The sequence below is a fragment of the Magallana gigas genome, chromosome 5 (assembly GCF_963853765.1).
Source record: "Magallana gigas chromosome 5, xbMagGiga1.1, whole genome shotgun sequence".
NCBI classification, from domain to species: domain Eukaryota; kingdom Metazoa; phylum Mollusca; class Bivalvia; order Ostreida; family Ostreidae; genus Magallana; species Magallana gigas.
In genome coordinates, this window is record NC_088857.1 from 17,172,133 (window position 1) to 17,194,019 (window position 21,887).

A 21,887-nucleotide genomic window follows, 5' to 3' on the forward strand; every position below is an offset into this window, starting at 1 on the left:
CTAAGTCCGTAACGTATATTTTGTTAAAAAAAAAAAAATTATGACATCATCAATTGAAAACTAGGATTATTTTGTAATGTTATTATTGCATACGTTTTATCAGAATAAGAATTCGTTGTGTAAGAGTAAGACAAATCAAAATATACACTTATTTGTATTCTCACAATTTGATTCGCTTACTTTAACTGAATTTTCTACCAATACACTTGTCTAACGTAAAACAATGCCTTAGGTCTCGCACATATAACTTCTAAACGTATCTGATAGCGTCCAAGGAACGGTAACTGTTTGTTTTCTATATACGGTACTTCAACAAAATTAATACGTTTACTTACTGTGTATTCTTTTAACACTCTGTCAGTTATTCACAGTTTTATTACTTGCACTAGTATATTCCGCAGCATTAACCAATCTGTCTGTCTGGATTTCACAATGATTGATAAACAACTAACATTATACAAAAGATCAGTATCAATGGTATCTACAAAACCGTCTATGAACGCCCACTGCATGGTCAAGTTTTTACACTCTCTTGTGTCCATGTTAAATTCTTGCCCTGTCGTCAGAATGCCGGACATTAATTTGTCCGTATTAATGTAACTTCCAGTATTAACAACTATCCGTTGAATTAATTGAGGTTTGAGGAAGAAAACTGTGACGTAACTTCCGATTTGAAATCCATTTGACCAAAAGAACGTGTGTGGGTTCCTATCGTATACATATTTTAGTTCATGGTCATTATATTGGCGCATGTCTGTGAATATTTTTGCAGCGGGATTAATGGTTTTGCTTTTGAGTATTTCTTGCACTACTTCTCGTCTGCTGTAGTAAGACACATTGGTACTTTCGCCCGTTTCCACGTAGGAAAAGAGGGCTTTCTGTGGATATTGGAAATAAATTTTATATATGTTCAGTCTCTCTTCTGTCGTCAGCCTATCGTATGTATGCAGAGCATCTTCGGCCATCGTTTGTAAATGATCTGTGCGAAACAATCGTCCATATTGAGGATTTTCTGAAAAATGGATCTGATCCCATTTAGTTTTGAAGGAATTCACATACATACGCATTGTCTTGAAAAAATATGTCGCACATGTTGAACCTGGCCGAAGTTCGATGAAAAATTGGGAGAGACCTCTTGAATACAAGAAAAGAAAAGCGTCGTCTATGTTGCTCTTTGCAGAATTGAGTGAAATAAGTTTGTTGGCCTTTCGAAGACTAGAATACAAATATTCATCGAAGTAAATATCAGTAGCTGGTCTGATTACTTGAATCAACCCATCGTCGACAAAATCCTGATATCGTCTGCCTATTGTTTCCTGTAGTAGGAGTCTGGTTCGATCCTTGGTGAACGGCAGATAGAGAATGATGACGTAATGTCGTCTGTCCTTTATTCCAGTGGTCTTAAGAATTGAACCTATGGTTTCCCTTGCTAGTTTGAAATCTTTAGGATTGGTGCTATTCAGACGAATACCAATGGTGAGGAAAACTAAGGAAAAAAATCATTCATTTAATTTAAACATTAAATATTAAATAACATTTAATATTTTTATGACAGACTCTTTGTCTTACTCTTTTGTCTAAAGGAAAATAATTTGCGTTTGTATTATTCACTAAACACATTTACTTTTTACCCAGCATTTAATGGAAAAACAATTTTCTGTGTGCTTTCAGGGTTCATTTTCAGCCTTCAAATTTATTTTACCCGTTATATTTTTAGTGGCACACCTTTTTCAGAAGTCGGAAGTCCAAGGAGATCTACTATGTCACTGTCTGCATGCTGGATAAGTTCAGAAATTTTCTTTAACTTTGGAATTAGCAGTGGAGGATCCATTATGTTGACAGTCCCGTTCTCGGACATACGATTTTGACGTTCACGCCGAAGTTCAGGAGAAGTCTGACAAAGATCAAATCAACTTTAAATGTAATTTAAATATATTGAGAGTATACTTTCTAAAAATTTTATTCGCGATAAAGTTATTACCACTGATATTAGTCCGAAATATCTTATGTTTTTCTGGCTTTTTTAACGATTTTGATATTTACTTGCCAGGGTTTCATGCAAGTAAATATCAAAATCGTTAAAAAAGCCAGAAAAACGTTTCCTGGCAAGTAAATATCAAAATCGTTAAAAAAGCCAGAAAAACGTCAGATATTTCGGACTACACTGATATGCAAGCGTGTTTCACTAACGCGCTTAATGTCACTTTTTATCTTCCAAAATTGATAACTTTATTACGTATTTGTCACAATAGAGATACATTGAAATTGATTTCAGATGATCTGAAATTTAACCATAGTAAAAATCCACTAGCAGATTGTATTAAATTTTCCAATAAAACACCTGTGTTTTAAATTGATCGATGTAGCTATTTGTGTAAATGTTATTTACTGAAATGAATATTACTTCCTAAAGGTCATATTTACCTGAGCTCTGCGAGTTGATGATTTTGAAACTGAAAACAATAATAATCATAAAATTTATGCATCAATATTTATGAACCATTAGACCATTGCCAGAAAGGTATGTGCGTAGATAATTAAATCACCTGAGTGAAAGACCAGCATCTGGGAGATGATATAAACTGTTAAAACCGTCACAAGCAAGCGAAACAGTCCCCGCAAGGCGAACTTTATTCGTATTGCCATTCATACAACAAATGGGCGCCTCCACCCTGCACCAAAAAAATATATATATACATATAAATATCCACGAAAATTGATACCCTTGAACATTAATATAACCACAGTAGATTTCCAATGAAGACTAATAGGTCAACAAATAACCAATTAGATCCATCTACAATTAAAGAACACAATTCTTTTAGGTAGAATTTTTTTTTAATAAAGAAAAGATCTAAACACATAGTTCTACTTTTTTTCAATATTCTTAGCTATATTTTCTCAAGAGTTTTAATTAAAAGGCTGGGGTCATCATCGTCAAGTTTTTTAATGAATTAGCAAAAATAAAGAATAAATAAAACTGCATTGCATGTACTTCACTCAAAACAATAACAATCATTCCATTTTGTACGGTTTGAAATACTCTTTTACATAAAACTGGACCTTTATTTCTTTTACAGTGATTGACGAGTAAGTTCAGGGTCAATCGTTAGCACGAGGGGGTCCATCAGAGTGGGAGGAAGCCGGCATATCCGGAGAAAACAACTGTCCAAGCGGGCGACCACCAAACCTTTCCGGATAATACGACTATCGCATGTACCTATCTAGCACTCTGGAATCAGGAAAAGTTATACATTTTGCAGATAATATATAATGAGGCTATTAATCTTTCATATCACATATCCAAACCGGACTAATTTTATTGTTGTTCGGTAGAGGCAACACATTCATTGATTTGCAGTATTTCAATTAATATATATGAAAGAAATGAATGGAACTGATGAGGAATTCTTTGAACATAATTATACAGCTTTAAAGTTTAGTGAGTCTTTTTATGTACCATCATGAATGATATATGGAATAACCAAAGCTTGCCATTCATGGCGCTTATCGCTAACATGCAATGTATCCGGTATGACAAGAATTTTAAAAGTAGTCAGTAAAATGGTGTTCGATCAGAGGTTGGATGTGTAGTCTTAAATAGGGGGGAGGGTGATCATCAAATTAATCATCAGATCTTTCTTAATTTCTTAGACATGATTTGTTTAAGCCTAACTGTAAATTATCATTATGTAAGAAAAAAAAGCACATATTAAAACTTAGTTTTAAAATTGGAAATGACCATATATCTTAGAAACTGTTAGAATCCTGACCCCTAAACCATATTTATTCTTGTTCCATGTGTTAAGGGGCATCAAATGGTATATAGGTCATGAGCCCTGGGGATGGTCCTGACCCCCCTTAAACAGGAAGTGCCCAAATATCTTGAAAACGGTTAAGATCCCCACCCCTTAACCATATATATTCTTGTTCCATGGGTCATGTTGGTTCACCTGATGTATAGTAAAGGACCCCTGGGGAACATCATGAAACTTCAGAAATAAAAATAATAAAGTTCTAATTTTTTTGTCTGTAAAATTTGACCCATGTGGGTCATCCCTACTCCCAATGAATGCCTTGTTCGATTGGGAGACTTTATAATCGCCCCGATTATAATTACATCTTGTTTTAGTTGGCTTTGTCCTTATCATGAAAATATGTTTATGATTACAAATTTTATTGAGCACCTTATAACGACATTGTTTTCTCGCGTGTTTTTCCCTCTTAAAGATCTCTGATCTTTATCACGTCAAGGTCATTGACGGACAAGCAATTAGTGCTAATACACATTCTGAACGAGTTAAAGCTTTGATGTGCGGGTATATACGATAGATTCTAGGATCTATATACCGCTTGTAAACAAAATCTATTTTGAACTTAACTCTAAAAGAGACTAAATCGATACTAATTCCGGTGAGTGTTACTATCGATCACCCTTAAAAGACTAGAGAATTGCAAGTGAAATGATTTGATTAGAAATATTGAAATGAGCTTTTCATTTTTGGAATTCCACAGTTATCATGGAGATTCAAATGGAATGTGTGTTGAAAGACCATTTCCGTTCCACACTTTCATGCAGTACCCTTTGTTAAAGCTGTAGCAGCTCTGTGTAACATGAAAACCCCTAAATAAATCTTTTCATTTAAATTATATATATTTTTTATTAACGAGGCGTAAAAGCTTTACGGAGCTTGAACGACCCCGCTTTGATTAAAACGATTCAGTTCATTTTCTTATCAATAAAACACAGCATACCGTTATATGTTATATGAATGAAAGTAATAGTTTAATATGTACATAGTCAATAAGATAAGCACTTGAATTATAGCCTTATAATTAAAATTTTATGAATAACGTTATTTCAGTATACACGTAGATAATTCAGACTCTGTAATTTTGTTCTGATTCATATTAAATATAAATGAAGGATATATATGAAATTATGTTATCATGGTCCATGTACTTCAGATTGTTCAAAATTCATTTGAAGTTATTTTTATACTTAATAAAATCGTATCTGTGAATCTAACCAATAGAACAGCTTAAAAATTCATACATAATAGTATTGACAAAATCTATGACAATAATCAGAATCATACTGGGGTCAGAATAATTTTTTTCTAGATACCACGTGACATATTTAATACAATACATTCAAAATGCCTTGGTCTCATTGACTTCAAAATCTCAAAAAGTCAGTTTCCCTTATGTAACATGCATACGTTCATTTCGAAAACAGAACAATTAGATCAACGTATATATTGGCTTTATATGAAAAGAAATAAAAGTTAAATGGGTCTTATTCATTTACCAATGCAAAACCTCTTTGTTATATGCATATGGAAAAGATGACGTATTTGTGTAAGCTTATACACCCCTTAACTTATTTTTTTTACCATAGAAAGAGGCAGTATGAGAATCTTTTGTTTCTTTTTTGAAATGATAATTATGTAGACATACTAAATATAGCTAGCGCCCAAGAAGTTACCTGCAGGCCCTGGGTTTGAATGCGACAATGAGTTTCTTAAATGAATACACGAATTAGTGTTTAGTTTAAAGTTTATGTTTATAGGGAATTTGAATTTTCTTTTTCTTTTTTTTTTTTTGAATTCGTTCTGATACTTTTTGAAATTGCTACATTAAATCAAAGTTAAGTTAAGAACTAAAGTAAGTTGACCTCATTTGAAACACCTAAATTCAAACGATCGATGTTTGGGAATCTTAATCAAATTCAATACATGTATGTAAAATATCAAGAGGTATCTTTTGTAGTTTTAAAATTTTAAAGTTAGATTAAAAGTGTTTCGTACACAATTCATTGCAGCAAGTATTGTTACGAGGAACTAGTTTTAAATAGTGGTCTGTTTTCCCTAGGCAAATTGTCCATAAAACTATTTGCTGCACATAAATGCTTAAGAAAAATAAAATAAAACTTAAAAAATTAAGTTACAGAAATGTGCAAAGAAAATTGACTGATAAAATAATAGAAAAAGAGGAAATTATCAAAGCAACAAAATATGAACTAAAACACTTACTGTGGGTTGTGTAGTTAAATACGAAAAGTCAGACTTGGATCACCGTTAATTTGATTACATAAAGTAGCACTATGCTTGTAGTCTTTGAGTACTGCTGAAAACACCGCCCGGACGAGAACTGTCAACTGAGTCTCAAGATCTGAGAGCCACAGCAATAACGACCTTTAAAAAACTGAGACAGTTGTTCAAAGTATAATTGCAAAGCATTGATCGCCATCGATTGGCTGAGGCACTCGACTTAGGTCTTCAGTTATTTTAATTTATTTTTAAAACAGATCAATAAGCATCAACAGAAATGTATTATAGGTTTACGACTCTCGACCTTTTTCAATTGTTTATCTAGCTTTGCTACTGGACGCTATCGTGTAACGATCTAGGCAGGATATATTCGTTCTGCAGTGGCTTAGTCACAAATGTAATGAAGGAGCTAGAATCAATGGAACGTATATGGATAACAAGTAAACTATTATACAAATATCAGAGAAACATGCACAAGTCTATAGAATGCCAATTGTGTATACACTACTTAAGTTTGCCCGATTTCACATAAAAGTATTGTTTTGTTGAAACCCCTGACGCATTTTTACACAATTCACCCAAGTCCTGTAACAAAATTTTCATTAAATAATATATATATATATATATATATATATATATATATATATATATATATATATATATATATATATATATATATATATATTGAAACACAATAAAATCCACAGTGGTCGGCGAGTTATAGATAAAAATTAAATAAGAAAACACGAAAAACGTTCAATATAGCTTAACGAGGCCGGTGTCATATAATATTTTGATACCGCGAAATATTGAACCCGGGTTCAATATATTATGCGATATTATGAACCCGGGTTCAAAATATCGCTGCGATATATTGAACCCCCCCATAAAATATTGAACCCCGGGTTCAAAATATTATGGCTGCGATATATTGAACCCTCTACCTATTTCCAATTCCCATTGGAGAGGGGGTTCAAAATATTATGGCTGCGATATTTTGAACCCCCTACTGTTTCCAATTTCCTTTGGAGAGGGGGTTCAAAATATTATGGCTGCGATATATTGAACCCCCTACCTATTTCCAATTCCCTTTGGAGAGGGGGTTCAAAATATTATGGCTGCGATATATTGAACCCCCTACCTATTTCCAATTCCCTTTGGAGAGGGGGTTCAAAATATTATGGCTGCGATATTTTGAACCCCCTACCTATTTCCAATTCCCATTGGAGAGAGGGTTCAAAATATTATGGCCGCGATATTTTGAATTCCCCTCTATTTTTTTTTGCTATTGGAGAGGGGGTTCAAAATATTATTGTTTCTAATTCCCTTTGGAGAGGGGGTTCAAAATATTATGGCTGCGATATTTTCAACCCCCTACCTATTTCCAATTTCCATCGGAGAGGGGGTTCAAAATATTATGGCTGCGATATTTTAAACCCCCCTCCATTTTTTATTGCCATTGGAGAGGGGGTTCAAAATATTATGGCTGCGATATATTGAACCCCCTACCTATTTCCAATTCCCATTGAAGAGGAGGTTCAAAATATTATGGCTGCGATATTTTGAACCCCCTACCTATTTCCAATTCCCTTTGGAGAGGGGGTTCAAAATATTATGGCTGCGATATTTTGAACCCCCTACCTATTTCCAATTTCCATCGGAGAGGGGGTTCAAAATATTATTGCTGCGATATTTTGAACCCCCCTCCATTTTTTATTGCTATTGGAGAGGGGGTTCAAAATATTATGGCTGCGATATATTGAACCCCTACCTATTTCCAATTCCCATTGGAGAGGGGGTTCAAAATATTATGGCTGCGATATATTGAACCCCCTACTGTTTCCAATTTCCTTTGGAGAGGGGGTTCAAAATATTATGGCCGCGATAATTTGAACTCCCCTCAATTTTTCATTGCTATTGGAGAAGGGGTTCAAATATTCCCTTTGGAGAGGGGGTTCAAAATATTATGGCTGCGATATATTGAACCCCCTACCTATTTCCAATTCCCATTGGAGAGGGGGTTCAAAATATTATGGCTGCGATATATTGAACCCCCTACTGTTTCCAATTTCCTTTGGAGAGGGGGTTCAAAATATTATGGCCGCGATAATTTGAACCCCCCTCAATTTTTCATTGCTATTGGAGAAGGGGTTCAAATATTCCCTTTGGAGAGGGGGTTCAAAATATTATGGCCGCGATATATTGAACCCTCTACTGTTTCCAATTTCCTTTGGAGAGGGGGTTCAAAATATTATGGCCGTGATATACTAAACCCCCTACTTATTTCCAATTCCCTTTGGAGAGGGGGTTCATAATATTATGGCTGCGATATATTGAAAACCCTTCTTATCACTGGCTATTGGAGATCTAGGGGTTTCAAAATTTAATGACTGTGAAATTTAATTATAAATAAATGCCCCCCTTCTTTTATTGCTTTTGACCCTCCCCCCCCCCCCCCAAATCTTTACTTCATGCATATACAGAATTCAATTTTTTTTTTGGGGGGGGGATAGATGGGAAGGGGGGGGTATAATTGTGCTTTTATTGTCGCAGCCATAATATTTTGAACCCCCTCTCCAATACCTATGAAAAATAGAGGGGGATTCAAAATATCGCAGCCATAATATTTTGAACCCCCTATCCATTGAGAATTGGATAAAGGTAGGGGGTTCAAAATATCGCGGCCATAATATTTTGAACCCCCTCTCCAATACCAATGAAAAATAGAGGGGGGTTCAAAATATCGCGGCCATAATATTTTGAACCCCCTCTCCAATGGGAATTGGAAAAATAGAGGGGGGTTCAAAATATCGCAGCCATAACATTTTGAACCCCCTCTCCAATACCAGTGAAAAATAGAGGGAGGTTCAAAATATCGCGGCCATAATATTTTGAACCCCCTCTCCAATGCCAATGAAAAATAGAGGGGGGTTCAAAATATCGCAGCCATAATATTTTGAACCCCCTATCCATTGGGAATTGGATAAAGGTAGGGGGTTCAAAATATCGCAGCCATAATATTTTGAACCCCCTCTCCAATACCAATGAAAAATAGAGGGGGGTTCAAAATATCGCGGCCATAATATTTTGAACCCCCTCTCCAACGGGAATTGGAAAAATAGAGGGGGGTTCAAAATATCGCGGCCATAATATTTTGAACCCCCTCTCCAATACCAATGAAAAATAGAGGGGGGTTCAAAATATCGCAGCCATAATATTTTGAACCCCCTATCCATTGGGAATTGGATAAAGGTAGGTGGTTCAAAATATCGCAGCCATAATATTTTGAACCCCCTCTCCAATACCAATGAAAAATAGAGGGGGGTTCAAAATATCGCGGCCATAATATTTTGAACCCCCTCTCCAATGGGAATTGGAAAAATAGAGGGGGGTTCAAAATATCGCGGCCATAATATTTTGAACCCCCTCTCCAATACCAATGAAAAATAGAGGGGGGTTCAATATATCGCGGCCATAATATTTTGAACCCCCTCTCCAATACCAATGAAAAATAGAGGGGGGTTCAAAATATCGCGGCCATAATATTTTGAACCCCCTCTCCAATGGGAATTGGAAAAATAGAGGGGGGTTCAAAATATCGCGACCATAATATTTTGAACCCCCTCTCCAATAGCAATGAAAAATAGAGGGGGGTTCAAAATATCGCGGCCATAATATTTTGAACCCGGGGTTCAATATTTTATGGGGGGGTTCAATATATCGCAGCGATATTTTGAACCCGGGTTCAATATATCGCGGGGTTCAAAATATTATATGACACCGGGTCTAATTTTTTCTGCCCTAGATTTTTGAATGAAATTTTTTACATCAATTTCTACTGATATAATTATTATTTTAAGATTAAAAAATAAGACATTTACCACACCGTTTGTTTAGGGGGTCATCTCAAAGTTTGTTAATCTTTAACATAGGACCCTATGGGATTTTGCTTGAAATGTATCAATTTTGCATATTTTTTACATTTTTTCAAAACTTCTGCCCTAGGGATTTCTTTTTCTGTTCTACATATTAAAGTTATTGCTAAAAGGCATCAAATGGTCAAATAAAAAAAACCTTTTACCTCCTGGTTTGTTCCAGGGGTCTTATCAAAGTTGATTTTTGTATGCCCAATTTCCCAGATTCGTCAGATAATGGCTATTTTTTATTTGACAAAGGCGGAAAAGGTGATCTATATAGTATTATTAAAACATTCAGACATATTTAAGTAATAAAAAAAATATATAACATCACATATTAAGGGTCATTAATATAAAATACATGGTTACTGTCTTGAAATGTATGAATTAAGCTATATTTAGGCGGGTTAAGAAAACGTGACAGAGGGCTAGGCTTGCTGAACCCTCTTCTCGTTTTCGACCCGAGCCCAAATATAGCTTATACTTCGAGACATTTATGTTTATTCCACAATATAACATTATTTTTACGCATCAAACGAGATTTTTTCAACAATTTTCGCTGAATTTCTGCAGTTCAAACTATCACGCCATGGCGTCAAGCAAGCAAAAAGATGACGTCACAATACAAATGAAACGCTGTGCGAAAGCGTGCGTACTCGTTCTGTACTCGGCCTCGTTAAGCGCTTTCATTTTAAAATCTTCAGAAGCTATATAATGGTAACATAGTAACGTGACGTCAAAAAACTTGAACGTTGAACGGCAATGTCTATTATGACGTCATAGTTAGATTTAGCGGAAAAAATATAATTTGCAACATAGTATATAACATACAATTCAATACATTGTTATTACAGACAGTTCAATTTGGGTTTAAAAATACGGATGAACTGTTTTTCTTTTTCTCTTCTTTGCACATTACTGTCACTCAACAGTTTGTAAAATGGAAAGATTTTAAACTGTTTATTGCCGCAAGTGTCCATATTATATTATATTATATTATATTTTTTCCGCTAAATCTAACTATGACGTCATAATAGACATTGCCGTTCAACGTTCAAGTCTTTTGACGTCACGTTACTATGTTACCATTATATAGCTTCTGAAGATTTTAAAATGAAAGCGCTTAAGCTATATTGAACGTTTTTCGTGTTTTCTTATTTAATTTTTATATATATATATATATATATATATATATATATATATATATATATATATATATATATATATATTTCATCTACATGCATGTTAAGGCAAAATTTTTAGGTCTGTTTTGCAGTTATAGAGATTCAATGATTTTGTAGATATCTTAAACGAACGACATTTGTCTACTGAAAGAAAGTCATCAAAGAATTTATGAAGTTCTTCGAAGAGACTTTTGTTCATCCAAGTACATATATAATCTGATGATGTCATAGATGTTAACGACTTAAACCGTAAATGAAATCGGACATTTACTAAATTTAGACATAAGATGACATATTGCACTGACACATGTTAAGCAATGGCATAAAAAGGGAGGCTTGATTTTAAAATGGTGAAGACAAAATCGTATTCAGCAAAGTGCATGAGTAACAGTCAAACGGTAGATTGAAAGAGGAATGTTTATTGAGGAAAAATTTTAATATGAAGGCTGAAAACTGCAATCAGATGAAATTAGTTTTACAGACGGCAATACTGTTAAGCTCTATCATAAAGACTTTAAAAAAAGACAACGATAAAAGAAATGGAGACTATTACAAAATTTGATGTGGAAGAAACTATCTACATATCTACATTCTTGAGATGGAAAAAATATAGAAAATAACAGTAACAGATTTGAACTGTTTGAGGACAGCAAACAAACCAAATGAAGAGAGTATTTGAAATTCCACAGTTTTGAGTTAAATTGAAAAGACATCTCATTCAAAACAGTAGTCATTCTAATAAGTCTTTTAATCTTTCTATGTTATAGCACAATGCCATTTCCCAGATTATTGATTAAAATAAGGATAGGAAGAAATTATTTTCACCAAATAGGTTCCTTTGTGACAAATAATGACCACTCCATGAGTCGATATTCCCCTGATATAATATCATTTTGCTAAATAGAATATTATACATATTTCTTGCTCTGTGTTTGGCTGTTATATATCAACATTCCAGAAAAAATAAAAACTGTTATAAACACATGGGCTGCGTTTTACAAAAGAAAGACCAAATTAATGAATGCTAATTAGTCACCAACTAATCAATGATTTATTCTTATGGCTTGAAAATATAATTATGGAAATTAAAATATTTGTAAACAAATGGTGTTATGTCAATTGTGTACTTTAAAGATCATTTTACGAGGCTATAAATATTTACGTCTTTGTCGTACGTTCTTTTGTAAAATGCAGCCCTGTACTTTACTTACGGGATGAATATCACTTTTGATTTTTTTTTTCTACATTGCTACGCTTTTTTATCATCTTTCCTGTCGTCCAATGAAATTTCACGTTTCTGCCTGTGTTAACTGTACTACCTAACGTTAATAAACATCATGTCTGTTTCAATTTGTTTCAATTTGTCATTAAATCATATATTAAAAACAATATTGCTGGGTGATCAAAACGATAGTTAAAGCTACCCTCGAAGTCAATTATTTCTTCGCCCTTCGGGCTCGATGAATATTTTACTTTCCGGGAAGCAAAATCCTTTTATTGAACTTTTTTTTTTTAAACTGTAGTTTTAAAATGCTTATTGTTGACACATACATGTATTTTCGCCAAAGGTGTCGATGATCTTCGAGGGGGCAGGGGTCCACGAATGATCACTTTACCCACAACCACTGCCATTTTCGAGGATCGAACTCCAGTCAAGCGGTGTGAAGCGAGTGCGTTTATTCTTACGCAATAGAACAACAGTCATTTAGATTATAAAAAAAATCCACGGATATGATTTAAGTGTTAAATATTTTATATTACCAGGTGTTCAATGGGTCACATATATTCTCGAAGTCCTTAAGTTTAAAGAGTTTTCTGATGAAAAAAAAATGCTATCGTAAGTAATTTTGGTCATTGTGGATACAAGGGAAAATTTGGTTTTCTTTCTCATCTCGTTATCTACCTTACAACCAATCAATGCAGTGATAAACTTTCTTCTTGATCCTTTTTAACAAACGCACACAAAAAAATGTATCAGTTGACGCGAGCGTGCACAGTCATACACTTTACTTCTTTTAGGAAAAGACAGTATGATAAATATTTATGCAACCGAATAAGATATAGACGTTTTTTTGTAAACTGAACAGTAAACGACGGTCCACCACGGGCAAATTTCGGGTTTGTTTGTCTTTGTCTGGCTAAGTTTGAGGTGATACTTAGAGGGTCTCTAATGAGATGCATGCCGCCCGGGACCAGATACCTCATCACAAAGACAAACACGGCCATTCAAGCAAGGTCAACATTGCGCAGTACCCCACTCAAGGGGATTCAACATTCCGGCGTATACCCAATGCGGTGCTTATCATTTCATTCACGACTACTTATAAGTAAATCAGCGTACAAATCAAACACGTCTTAAACCAGGGTGACTTATTACCAAAACGATTAGATAGGGGGACTAGGAGCAGCTGCTATAGCTGACAAGAATAGGTGCAAGTGTTGGGGTGTTCAAAAAGGATATACAGCTGCATAAAAATAAAACTACCCGAACATGGAGGAAAACAAATTTCAGTTGGCGGACTATATCATCTTCGGAGTGATGCTATTAATTTCTGTCGGCATTGGAGTGTTCTACGCTTGTGCAGGAGGAAAACAACAAACGAACCGGGAATTTCTAATGGCAGATCGTAGCATGAGGTCACTTCCGGTTGCATTATCTGTTTTGGCCAGCTTCTTTTCCGCGTCAACACTTTTGGGCACTCCGGCCGAAGTCTATGTATATGGAATCCAATACTGGATTTCTGTATTTGGCGCTATTTTAGCGCCGTTGACCGGCGCTTTCTTATTTGGGCCGATGTTTTTTAAGTTAAAACTTGTTAGCGTTTATGAGGTGAGCTTTAGAAAAGGAAGGCATTGATTCACTTTCGTGTCCTCCATAAGGACCTCCATTTTGGTCAAGGCATTGATTCACTTTCGCGTCCTCCATATGGACCTCCATTTTGTCAAGACCCTTTTCCCCGCTTTTTTTGTTTTTGAGATGGAATCTTTTTCATTTCATTACATTGTATTCAATTAAAAATAATTTATCAGTATTTTATTTCGATTTCTTTTTTTTCCATTTTCAGTATCTTGAGTTAAGATTTCATTCCAAGTCCGTCCGTTTGTTTGCAGCAGCCTTGTTTATCTTGCGACTGGTAAGAGACAAATTGAAATACTTTCATTTTTATAAATAAATGTTTATTTTACATGTTTGTTTGAAAGTCAGGTAAGTTGGAATGGTATTCAACTTGACGCACCCCCCCCCCCCCCCCCTCAATTTAGAATCCTATATGTCCTATATTATTTTCTGTTACAATAGTAGCATATGACATGTACATGAATATTATAGCTCATCAGTGGTTTGCCAAATAAAGATTGAAGAGCCCTAAACCAATTATACCAGATATATCTAATAACTGTACTTCTTTGTTGTAGATTATGGGAATGGGCATCGTTCTTTACGGACCTTCGACAGCTCTAGGGGCAGGTATTTGTTCTGAATATCTTTTTTAGTTTTAATTTTTGAACTAATAATATCTAGTGTATAAAAAAGAATTGCATGCTTTACTTTTGATTTTTGACACTTACACAAGTACTCCTTCTCAAACTTGAGTAATGTTTATCAGGAAGAGACTGAATACTTCCGGTTCGGGATTGTTTATTTGAATGGTTTTCTAAATTTATTAATTTACGACATTATCTGTAAATAAATGTCTCATTTTATTGCAGTGACGGGATTCCCAGTATGGGCCATTATTTTAGTAGTGGGCGGAGTCTGTACGTTTTACACGACGCTGGTTGGTTCCACGCCTCTTGACTCATAAACAAACACAAAATAAACAAAATTATATACAAATTCCTTTTAAAACAATATTCATCAAAATCAATCACTACTATCTAATTATGAGGTCCTTAATTTTTAGGGAGGAATGAAGGCTGTAATTTGGACAGACGTCTTCCAAACGTTTGTCATGTTCGCCGGAATGCTGGCCGTTTTTATTCAGGTTTTGTAATGAGACTGTAAAACGCATTGCAAGTTAAACGCACAAAACACTGCAATTTAAATGCCACTGTTGAAGAAAATTATGAGATCACAATAATCATATATTAAATTTCATGCAATAAATATTTCTTCAGGGATGTATAAAGGTGGGTGGCCTTGAGGAATTGTGGAACATAAACTACCAAGGAGGGAGAATAAATTTCTTTGAGTACGATACATGTATTTATCTTTATAAAAATCTAATTTTTTTGTTCGAAAAAAAAAACAGTGCAATTTTCTTCCTAAACAAAAACAATGTATATGTCACACTGACAAATCATTTTTTTTTTAAGTTTTGACCCAGACCCTCACATCCGCCAGACATTTTGGTCTTTGACTATTGGGATGTATTTTGTATGGCTGTATCCTTACACTGTGGATCAACAAATGGTTCAGCGATTTTCTTCAGCGCGCTCCCTAAGCGACGCAAGATTGTAAGCAACTATCATCAATCTACCTCCTTGATATCAACAATTAAAATGTCTTTAAATACTTTAGGAATAACTATTTTTACTCTTATTATGCAAGGTCTGACTCTGTGTTTGTCAAATATTAATTTTATACTTCCATTCGAGCACTATGTAAATATTTTAACTTCACTACCACAAGAATGGACATTTAAGTAAAATATTGGTTACTGTGTAATGAAATACATGAAATCAATTCAGAAAGTTGAAACGTCAACGTTTTGTTTGCAGTGCTTTGATTTGTAATGTTCCCGGGATGTTTCTTCTGATTACGCTGTGTTCTTTTACCGGATTGGCTCTTTATGCAAATTACGTCACATGTGATCCTCTTAAAAATGGCGATGTAGCAAATGAAAACCAGGTACATCACAGAGACTTCAACATTTATTTTAATTAGAGAAGTATCCACATTTCATCCCAAATATTCGTATTATAAACATTTTGGTCAATATAAAATAAAAAGGCTTGATATTCATTTTTAATATAGATTTTATGTAATGCATTCTATTCAAGTGGCTAATTGGAATTCCATCACATATTTTTCCATGGGAGTTTGATTGTGAAAGAAAATCAATAATTTGAGAGATTCTTGCTAGAAAACATTAATAGTTTTTATGTTAATGGGGATATGTTCAATTAAGAAATTGCATCATATTTAATGAAGGAGGACAGAAAAAGCTGGCATGATGCTTGGGGTTGAAATTGTCTTGAATTTTGAATTTAAAAGATTAAAAAAAAAGAAGGATTTTTCCATTTAAGAGGGTTCAATAGTCGTGGCAATTTTTGGACTGTATTGATCTCTTTTAAAAGGAGAGCTCTCTGTAAGAATATAAAAAAAATATGTACGCATTTAAAAGGTTAAATTTATTGACTTTTTCTCTATAAATTATACTTTATAGCTAAAGGCATCTTATCTTAAAGTTTAAAGAAAATTTGATGGCTAATTTGTTAACAAACACAAAAGGTTTTTTTTTACTTTTTACAGTCAGGAAATTCTTATTATCCTCATTTAAGTAAAAATATTACGATTTTTCTCCTCGACTTTTTATGTAGACACGACTTAAAATTATTCTTAAGGGAACATGTGACAGTGTACATATGTATAAACATGCCTCGATCGTTAACTGCTGTTTTCATATTTCAGCTCTTACCACACTTTGTGATGGAGGTGTTCCAAGATCTGCCAGGCCTACCTGGGCTTTTTGTAGCATGCATGATCAGCGGTGCTCTTAGGTATATATATAACACGTACAAACTATGTCTTTTTAATTTTAAGCCCAATTGTTGTAATTATAATTAATGCAGATTTGCAAATATAAGTTTTAAAAATACCAGATCAACAGCAATACTGGTTTTGTGGGGTTTTAAGAGGAATATCAACAACTGTAAATACCAAATATCAAGTTCTTCAAGTACATTATTTTCATAAGGCTCAGTCACACTTCATCGGATAACAGAAGCTTCTGGCGGGTTTTTTTCCAAATCTGATCGTCTTTGATTGCGCCTTAACTGTCCATTTTCGTATTTGGCCAGAACATCCAATATCCTGTGAAGTCTGTACTTTTCAAAAGAAAATATTGAGCAAGCTCAAATCTTGGAACGGTCACCCCCTTGCAAGTTGTTCGTTAAAAAAAACCGTATTTATACGTGTTTTGTGCAGTTTTCATGTGGATCCTTTCTTGAATTTACGTTATGCTTCCGTAGATTTCCGATGGACTTTAGACTCGACCAGATGACTACCGAGCTTGCTTCGGTCTGACCGTTACACAGCCGTTTGTCCACCGTTAAAAATTCTATCTGAAAACCGTTTCTTCAGTTGCTTTTGTTTTTTGTTGGGAGCTGGGGTGGGGTAGGCATTCGACATAGCATACATGTGTGTGTGTATATATATATATATATATATATATATATATATATATATATATATATATATATATATATATATATATATATATATATATATATATATATATATATATATATATACTGTAGACGTATTTTTTTCCACGGGGTCATAATTCCGCGGAATCACAATATCAATTTAATCCGCGGGTAAAAATTTACGCGGATTCTTTGAACGGAAAAAAAATCATTTGAATAACTATTATTAAATATAGTTCTGAGCGATTTTCATTACCTAAAATTTGTCAAACTTTGGACTTAAATTGTAAGAACTGTTCACAGTGAACAGTAATTATCGATTGTGCACTGGTCGGTAGTCATTAGTTAGCCGTCAAGATGTTACGACGCTTGCTAAAATGTGTGTGTGTGTGTGTGTGTATAAACGATTGGTAACCTTGACCATTTAATACACGTTAAATACAATTATTGCGCAGCGATGATGACGTTTTTCAGCAAAGGATTGCGTCAAATCGCTGTTGGGTTTTTTTTTCGTCCGTGGGTGTGACGGGGGAAGTTCCAATTAAATTCAGCTCTATTAATAGTCAGAAATTTCAGTTTTTAATGATATTAATGAAATGTTTTCATTATCACTTTACAGTTCGATTTCCTCCATGTTGAATTCGCTGGCTGCTGTCACATGGGAAGATTTCCTGAAATTGAGATTCAGCTCTTTGTCAGAGAGAAACGCAACAAAAGTCACGCGAACTCTCGGTAAAGTGTTGCATTTGGAGATGTGACAATTTAGACCATACATGTCCTGTGCTCAATATATAACAACTACTGCAGTTTCACAAATATTCGTGTGTATCAATTTTCGCGGGTTTAGTGAAAATGACAGTTTCATAGATTGTACCCAAATTTTAAGCTAGTCACTTTATCAATATAATATTAGATATGTTATTAGATATTGCACTTCAATGAATATATAATTTGATTTGTCAACTTTACAACGAATTCCAAGAAAATTGGCGTTCAACGAATATTGCCAAAGTTATATATTTGAACCTATGATGAAAATTTTAATTTTAAATAAGTCTATGTATTTTGTTCGGTTATATTACACACGTAACTATACAAAATGGATTTCACTTGCTTGCGGAAAAAAGCGAGATATGAAGTTTTTCTTAAGCCTAAACCATTTCTGTGCATTTCTATACAACTCCTTGACCATTTTTAAACTATTGATTGTGTTTTTAAGAACAAAACGGTTTTGAACATTTTTCCAGCGTTCCTATATGGATTGCTTGGTATAGGAATGGCTTTCGCTGTCAAAGAGATGGGTGGTACAGTTCTACAGGTAAATGTCTCTTTAACTTATTTCAAATATTGACTTTCTTTTCTCGGTTAGTAGAATATTTCAGGTAATCAATAAAGATCACGAGAAAGCTGTTAACCTTTTTTCTTTAATCTTCGGACTACATACAACTGAAGTAACTTGTGAAATGTCCAAAACATTACAATAGGAATGTGACAAAAATATAATTTAATGAAAGATGACTGTAATTTTTCATTAACAAAGAAAGTATAGAGAAGATTTGGCACACACATAAAAGAGAAACTAATCCTCATTTTTAAAAATCGGAATTTGAATGTCAATGGATTTTGTTTTTAGGAAAGTAACGTCACTGAGTATTCAGTGCGTATACAATGTAATAGATTTATTAAATTTTCTATGTAAAGAACCAATCCATGTTTCTTTTCATTTTTAATTTCCTTCCAATTGACCAGGCATCCTTGGCTTTCAATGGCTCTGCTGGGGCACCACTAGTGGGCGTATTCATTCTAGGGGCCTGTTTTACCAGCTCCAACTGGGTCGTAAGTATGATTTTTATTTATTTGCATAAAAGTCCATCCTTTGAAGCCGAGAGAAACAAGAGACTCATAATTAAATTATGAGAAAGAAAAAAAAATCAACTTACATTATTGCTTTTATATTCAGGACAGACGTATAGTCTGGTGCCAGCCTTTTACATTTATATCATTGTAGATGCATTTTCTTAAATCATGCTAACAAACAATTTGTTAAGAATATACAACGTACCAAAATTGAAATATTGATTGACACAATGTGCAGGTAACAGACAGTGTAAGATTCCATACATCTAATATCATATCAGACTTTTGGCTCAATACTTCAGAATAATATCTAGCAACTTTGTGATTTGAATTATAATTAGCCAAATTTTGTAATAACTTTAATTTTTTTATTAGTATTCCTTCCCTTCATTATTTTTTTTATATCCGTTTATTAATAAAAAAAAACGACAACTAAAAAAAAACAAAAAAACAACAACTTTGTGATTTGTGACGTATTATGTAAAATTTTATATGTATCTTTTACCCAGGGTGCCCTGGTTGGGGGTGTTCTGGGATTCGCTTTCTCCATGTGGGGTCAGATAGGAAAGTACCTCTCCCTACCAACAAACGCTCGTCTCCCCACGTCCACCTTGGGCTGCCATTCCAACACAACCACTGTTGATGACGTCATCATGTCGAGCGACTACAAGATAAATAACCCGGATCCCTCATTGTAAGAATGCTGAGCGTCATACGGTTTCCATAAAAGTTACGACAACGTAAAAAAATATTTTATCCCAATGGAATTACCTTTAATGCATAACATTTATACGAAACAATTTCTTTTATTAAAAACTATTATAATAATTTTTTTATATTATTGTTGAATCTATTTCATTAAAAATTTGGTAGCTAATATGGTAAAGTCATGGGTTGTTTTGAAAAGCATGGAAAATGTGCAGTGAATTTTAGATGTCAGTGCCATAGAAGATCTTTTTCTATACGCATGATTCTTCACTCCTTGGCCAAATTTTGTTTCTAACTTCACATCACGAGTTTTCGTCGGTACAGATATACGTCAAAGAATGCAAAGATCAAACATAGTTTCTTGTTGTCAGCATTCTCTTCTTTTCCTTCCTTTGACCAACCTGTCTTATACGTCAACCAAAACATAGCGTGTACACAATGATCTTAAACTAAGCTTTAAAAGTTCTTTATATCCTTTGCCATCATTAGCTAACAGCGGGGCCCTTTGAAATGGTCATTATCTCTATAATTTACAATATTTAATGTGCCAATGGTCATTTATTAATTGTTTAATGTGACTTTGTGCCATAGTTTTAAAATACTTCTTGCTTTTTGAATTTCAGAGAGGGACTAGATAGGTTCTATGGGATTTCCTACTTGTGGTTCAGTGCCCTGGGTGTTATCATCACAGTGTGTGTCGGTCTGTTCGTCAGCTGGTGCACAAAGGGTAAGGGAGTATACAAGCATACAGTATTCATTGTGGTCAACACATTTAATTTATTAATTAACATGTTATAATTAGGGCAAGATTTAAATGTCTACCTTGCAAACATTGCAGGGCAAACGGAGAAGACTGGTAAAGTACCAGATCGTCTGAGGCTGAAGATGTGGGAGAATATTTGTATGGGTCTGTGCTTCCCACCACATATCCTCAAAAAAGAAATGAAACAAAAGCAGGTATTTAAACGTGTATATTTTAGATATACGTTAACATACATGTACATGTACCATGTGTTGTTTTCTGATCCAAGGTCCGGAGTCCGAAGAAGGAATAAGTCTCTGCGACGATATTGCCAAATTGCTGAATACATCTGTGCCATTTTAATGGTTTTTGAGACAATCATCCGCTGTTGTTTATGTTGTGTTTTATGATGATATAGAGTTGATTATGTGTATTTGTGGAAAATATGACGATCATTAGGATAGTAAAGTTCGATACAAGACATTTAACAAAAATGAACATGTGCAATTCGTATTGTTAAATTCCTACTTTCAGCTTCAAGATCAGCTAAAGGATGTCCCCTCTATTACCTATACATACAGGCAACCCAGGTCTAGTATACTGATTCTGCAGCCTTTGGAAGTTACATTGGATGTAAAACTAGATCAGAGGGCATCGAGTTCCGACGACGGACCGGATGTCAAAACACAAGCAGACGACAACAATTCCTTGGCCGATTCCTCTAGTGTAGACAAAATATTGGCGAAAAGTTAGGAGGAAAAATGTTGATGACTATTGTTGAATCGGGTTATATTGTATGGAAAAGGGAAATAAAAATATTTTTAAAATGCCAATTTTTGAACTTACATTTTACGTGTAAAAGAAGTGTATACGCATTATTTTCAAAGCTATAAACTTCAACATGCTGTTTTTCTTCCCAGCAAAATCAGATGCATTCTTGGTATTATTCTAAATATCTTCTAAATCGGATCTCGCTCTTTTTGGATTAAGATTAAAGTGTAGTAAAAGTCCATAAACTGTCCTGATAAAAGTATATATATAAAAAAATAACGCCAAT

General features: G+C 34.2%; 2 protein-coding genes across 2 annotated transcripts; one reads left to right on the forward strand and one right to left on the reverse strand.

Annotated features, from left to right (window-relative positions):
* Positions 1-50: 50 nt before the first annotated feature.
* On the reverse strand, positions 51-6,222 carry LOC105338504 (alpha-1,6-mannosyl-glycoprotein 4-beta-N-acetylglucosaminyltransferase). The gene is made up of 5 exons (XM_034474056.2): positions 6,036-6,222; positions 2,547-2,672; positions 2,425-2,453; positions 1,726-1,894; positions 51-1,486 (listed from the first exon to the last, which is right to left on the reverse strand). The coding sequence occupies exons 2-5, from the start codon at positions 2,644-2,646 to the stop codon at positions 366-368; spliced, it is 1,419 nt and encodes a 472-aa protein (XP_034329947.2). The 5' UTR covers positions 2,647-2,672; positions 6,036-6,222; the 3' UTR covers positions 51-365.
* A 7,021-nt stretch (positions 6,223-13,243) lies between these two features.
* On the forward strand, positions 13,244-21,663 carry LOC105346846 (sodium-coupled monocarboxylate transporter 1). Its single transcript, XM_011455621.4, has 16 exons — positions 13,244-13,984; positions 14,220-14,288; positions 14,569-14,620; positions 14,863-14,930; positions 15,057-15,137; positions 15,271-15,344; positions 15,469-15,609; positions 15,874-16,003; positions 16,787-16,875; positions 18,143-18,255; positions 18,771-18,841; positions 19,273-19,359; positions 19,890-20,074; positions 20,712-20,815; positions 20,927-21,045; positions 21,365-21,663. The coding sequence occupies exons 1-16, from the start codon at positions 13,646-13,648 to the stop codon at positions 21,581-21,583; spliced, it is 1,941 nt and encodes a 646-aa protein (XP_011453923.3). The 5' UTR covers positions 13,244-13,645; the 3' UTR covers positions 21,584-21,663.
* Positions 21,664-21,887: the final 224 nt, after the last annotated feature.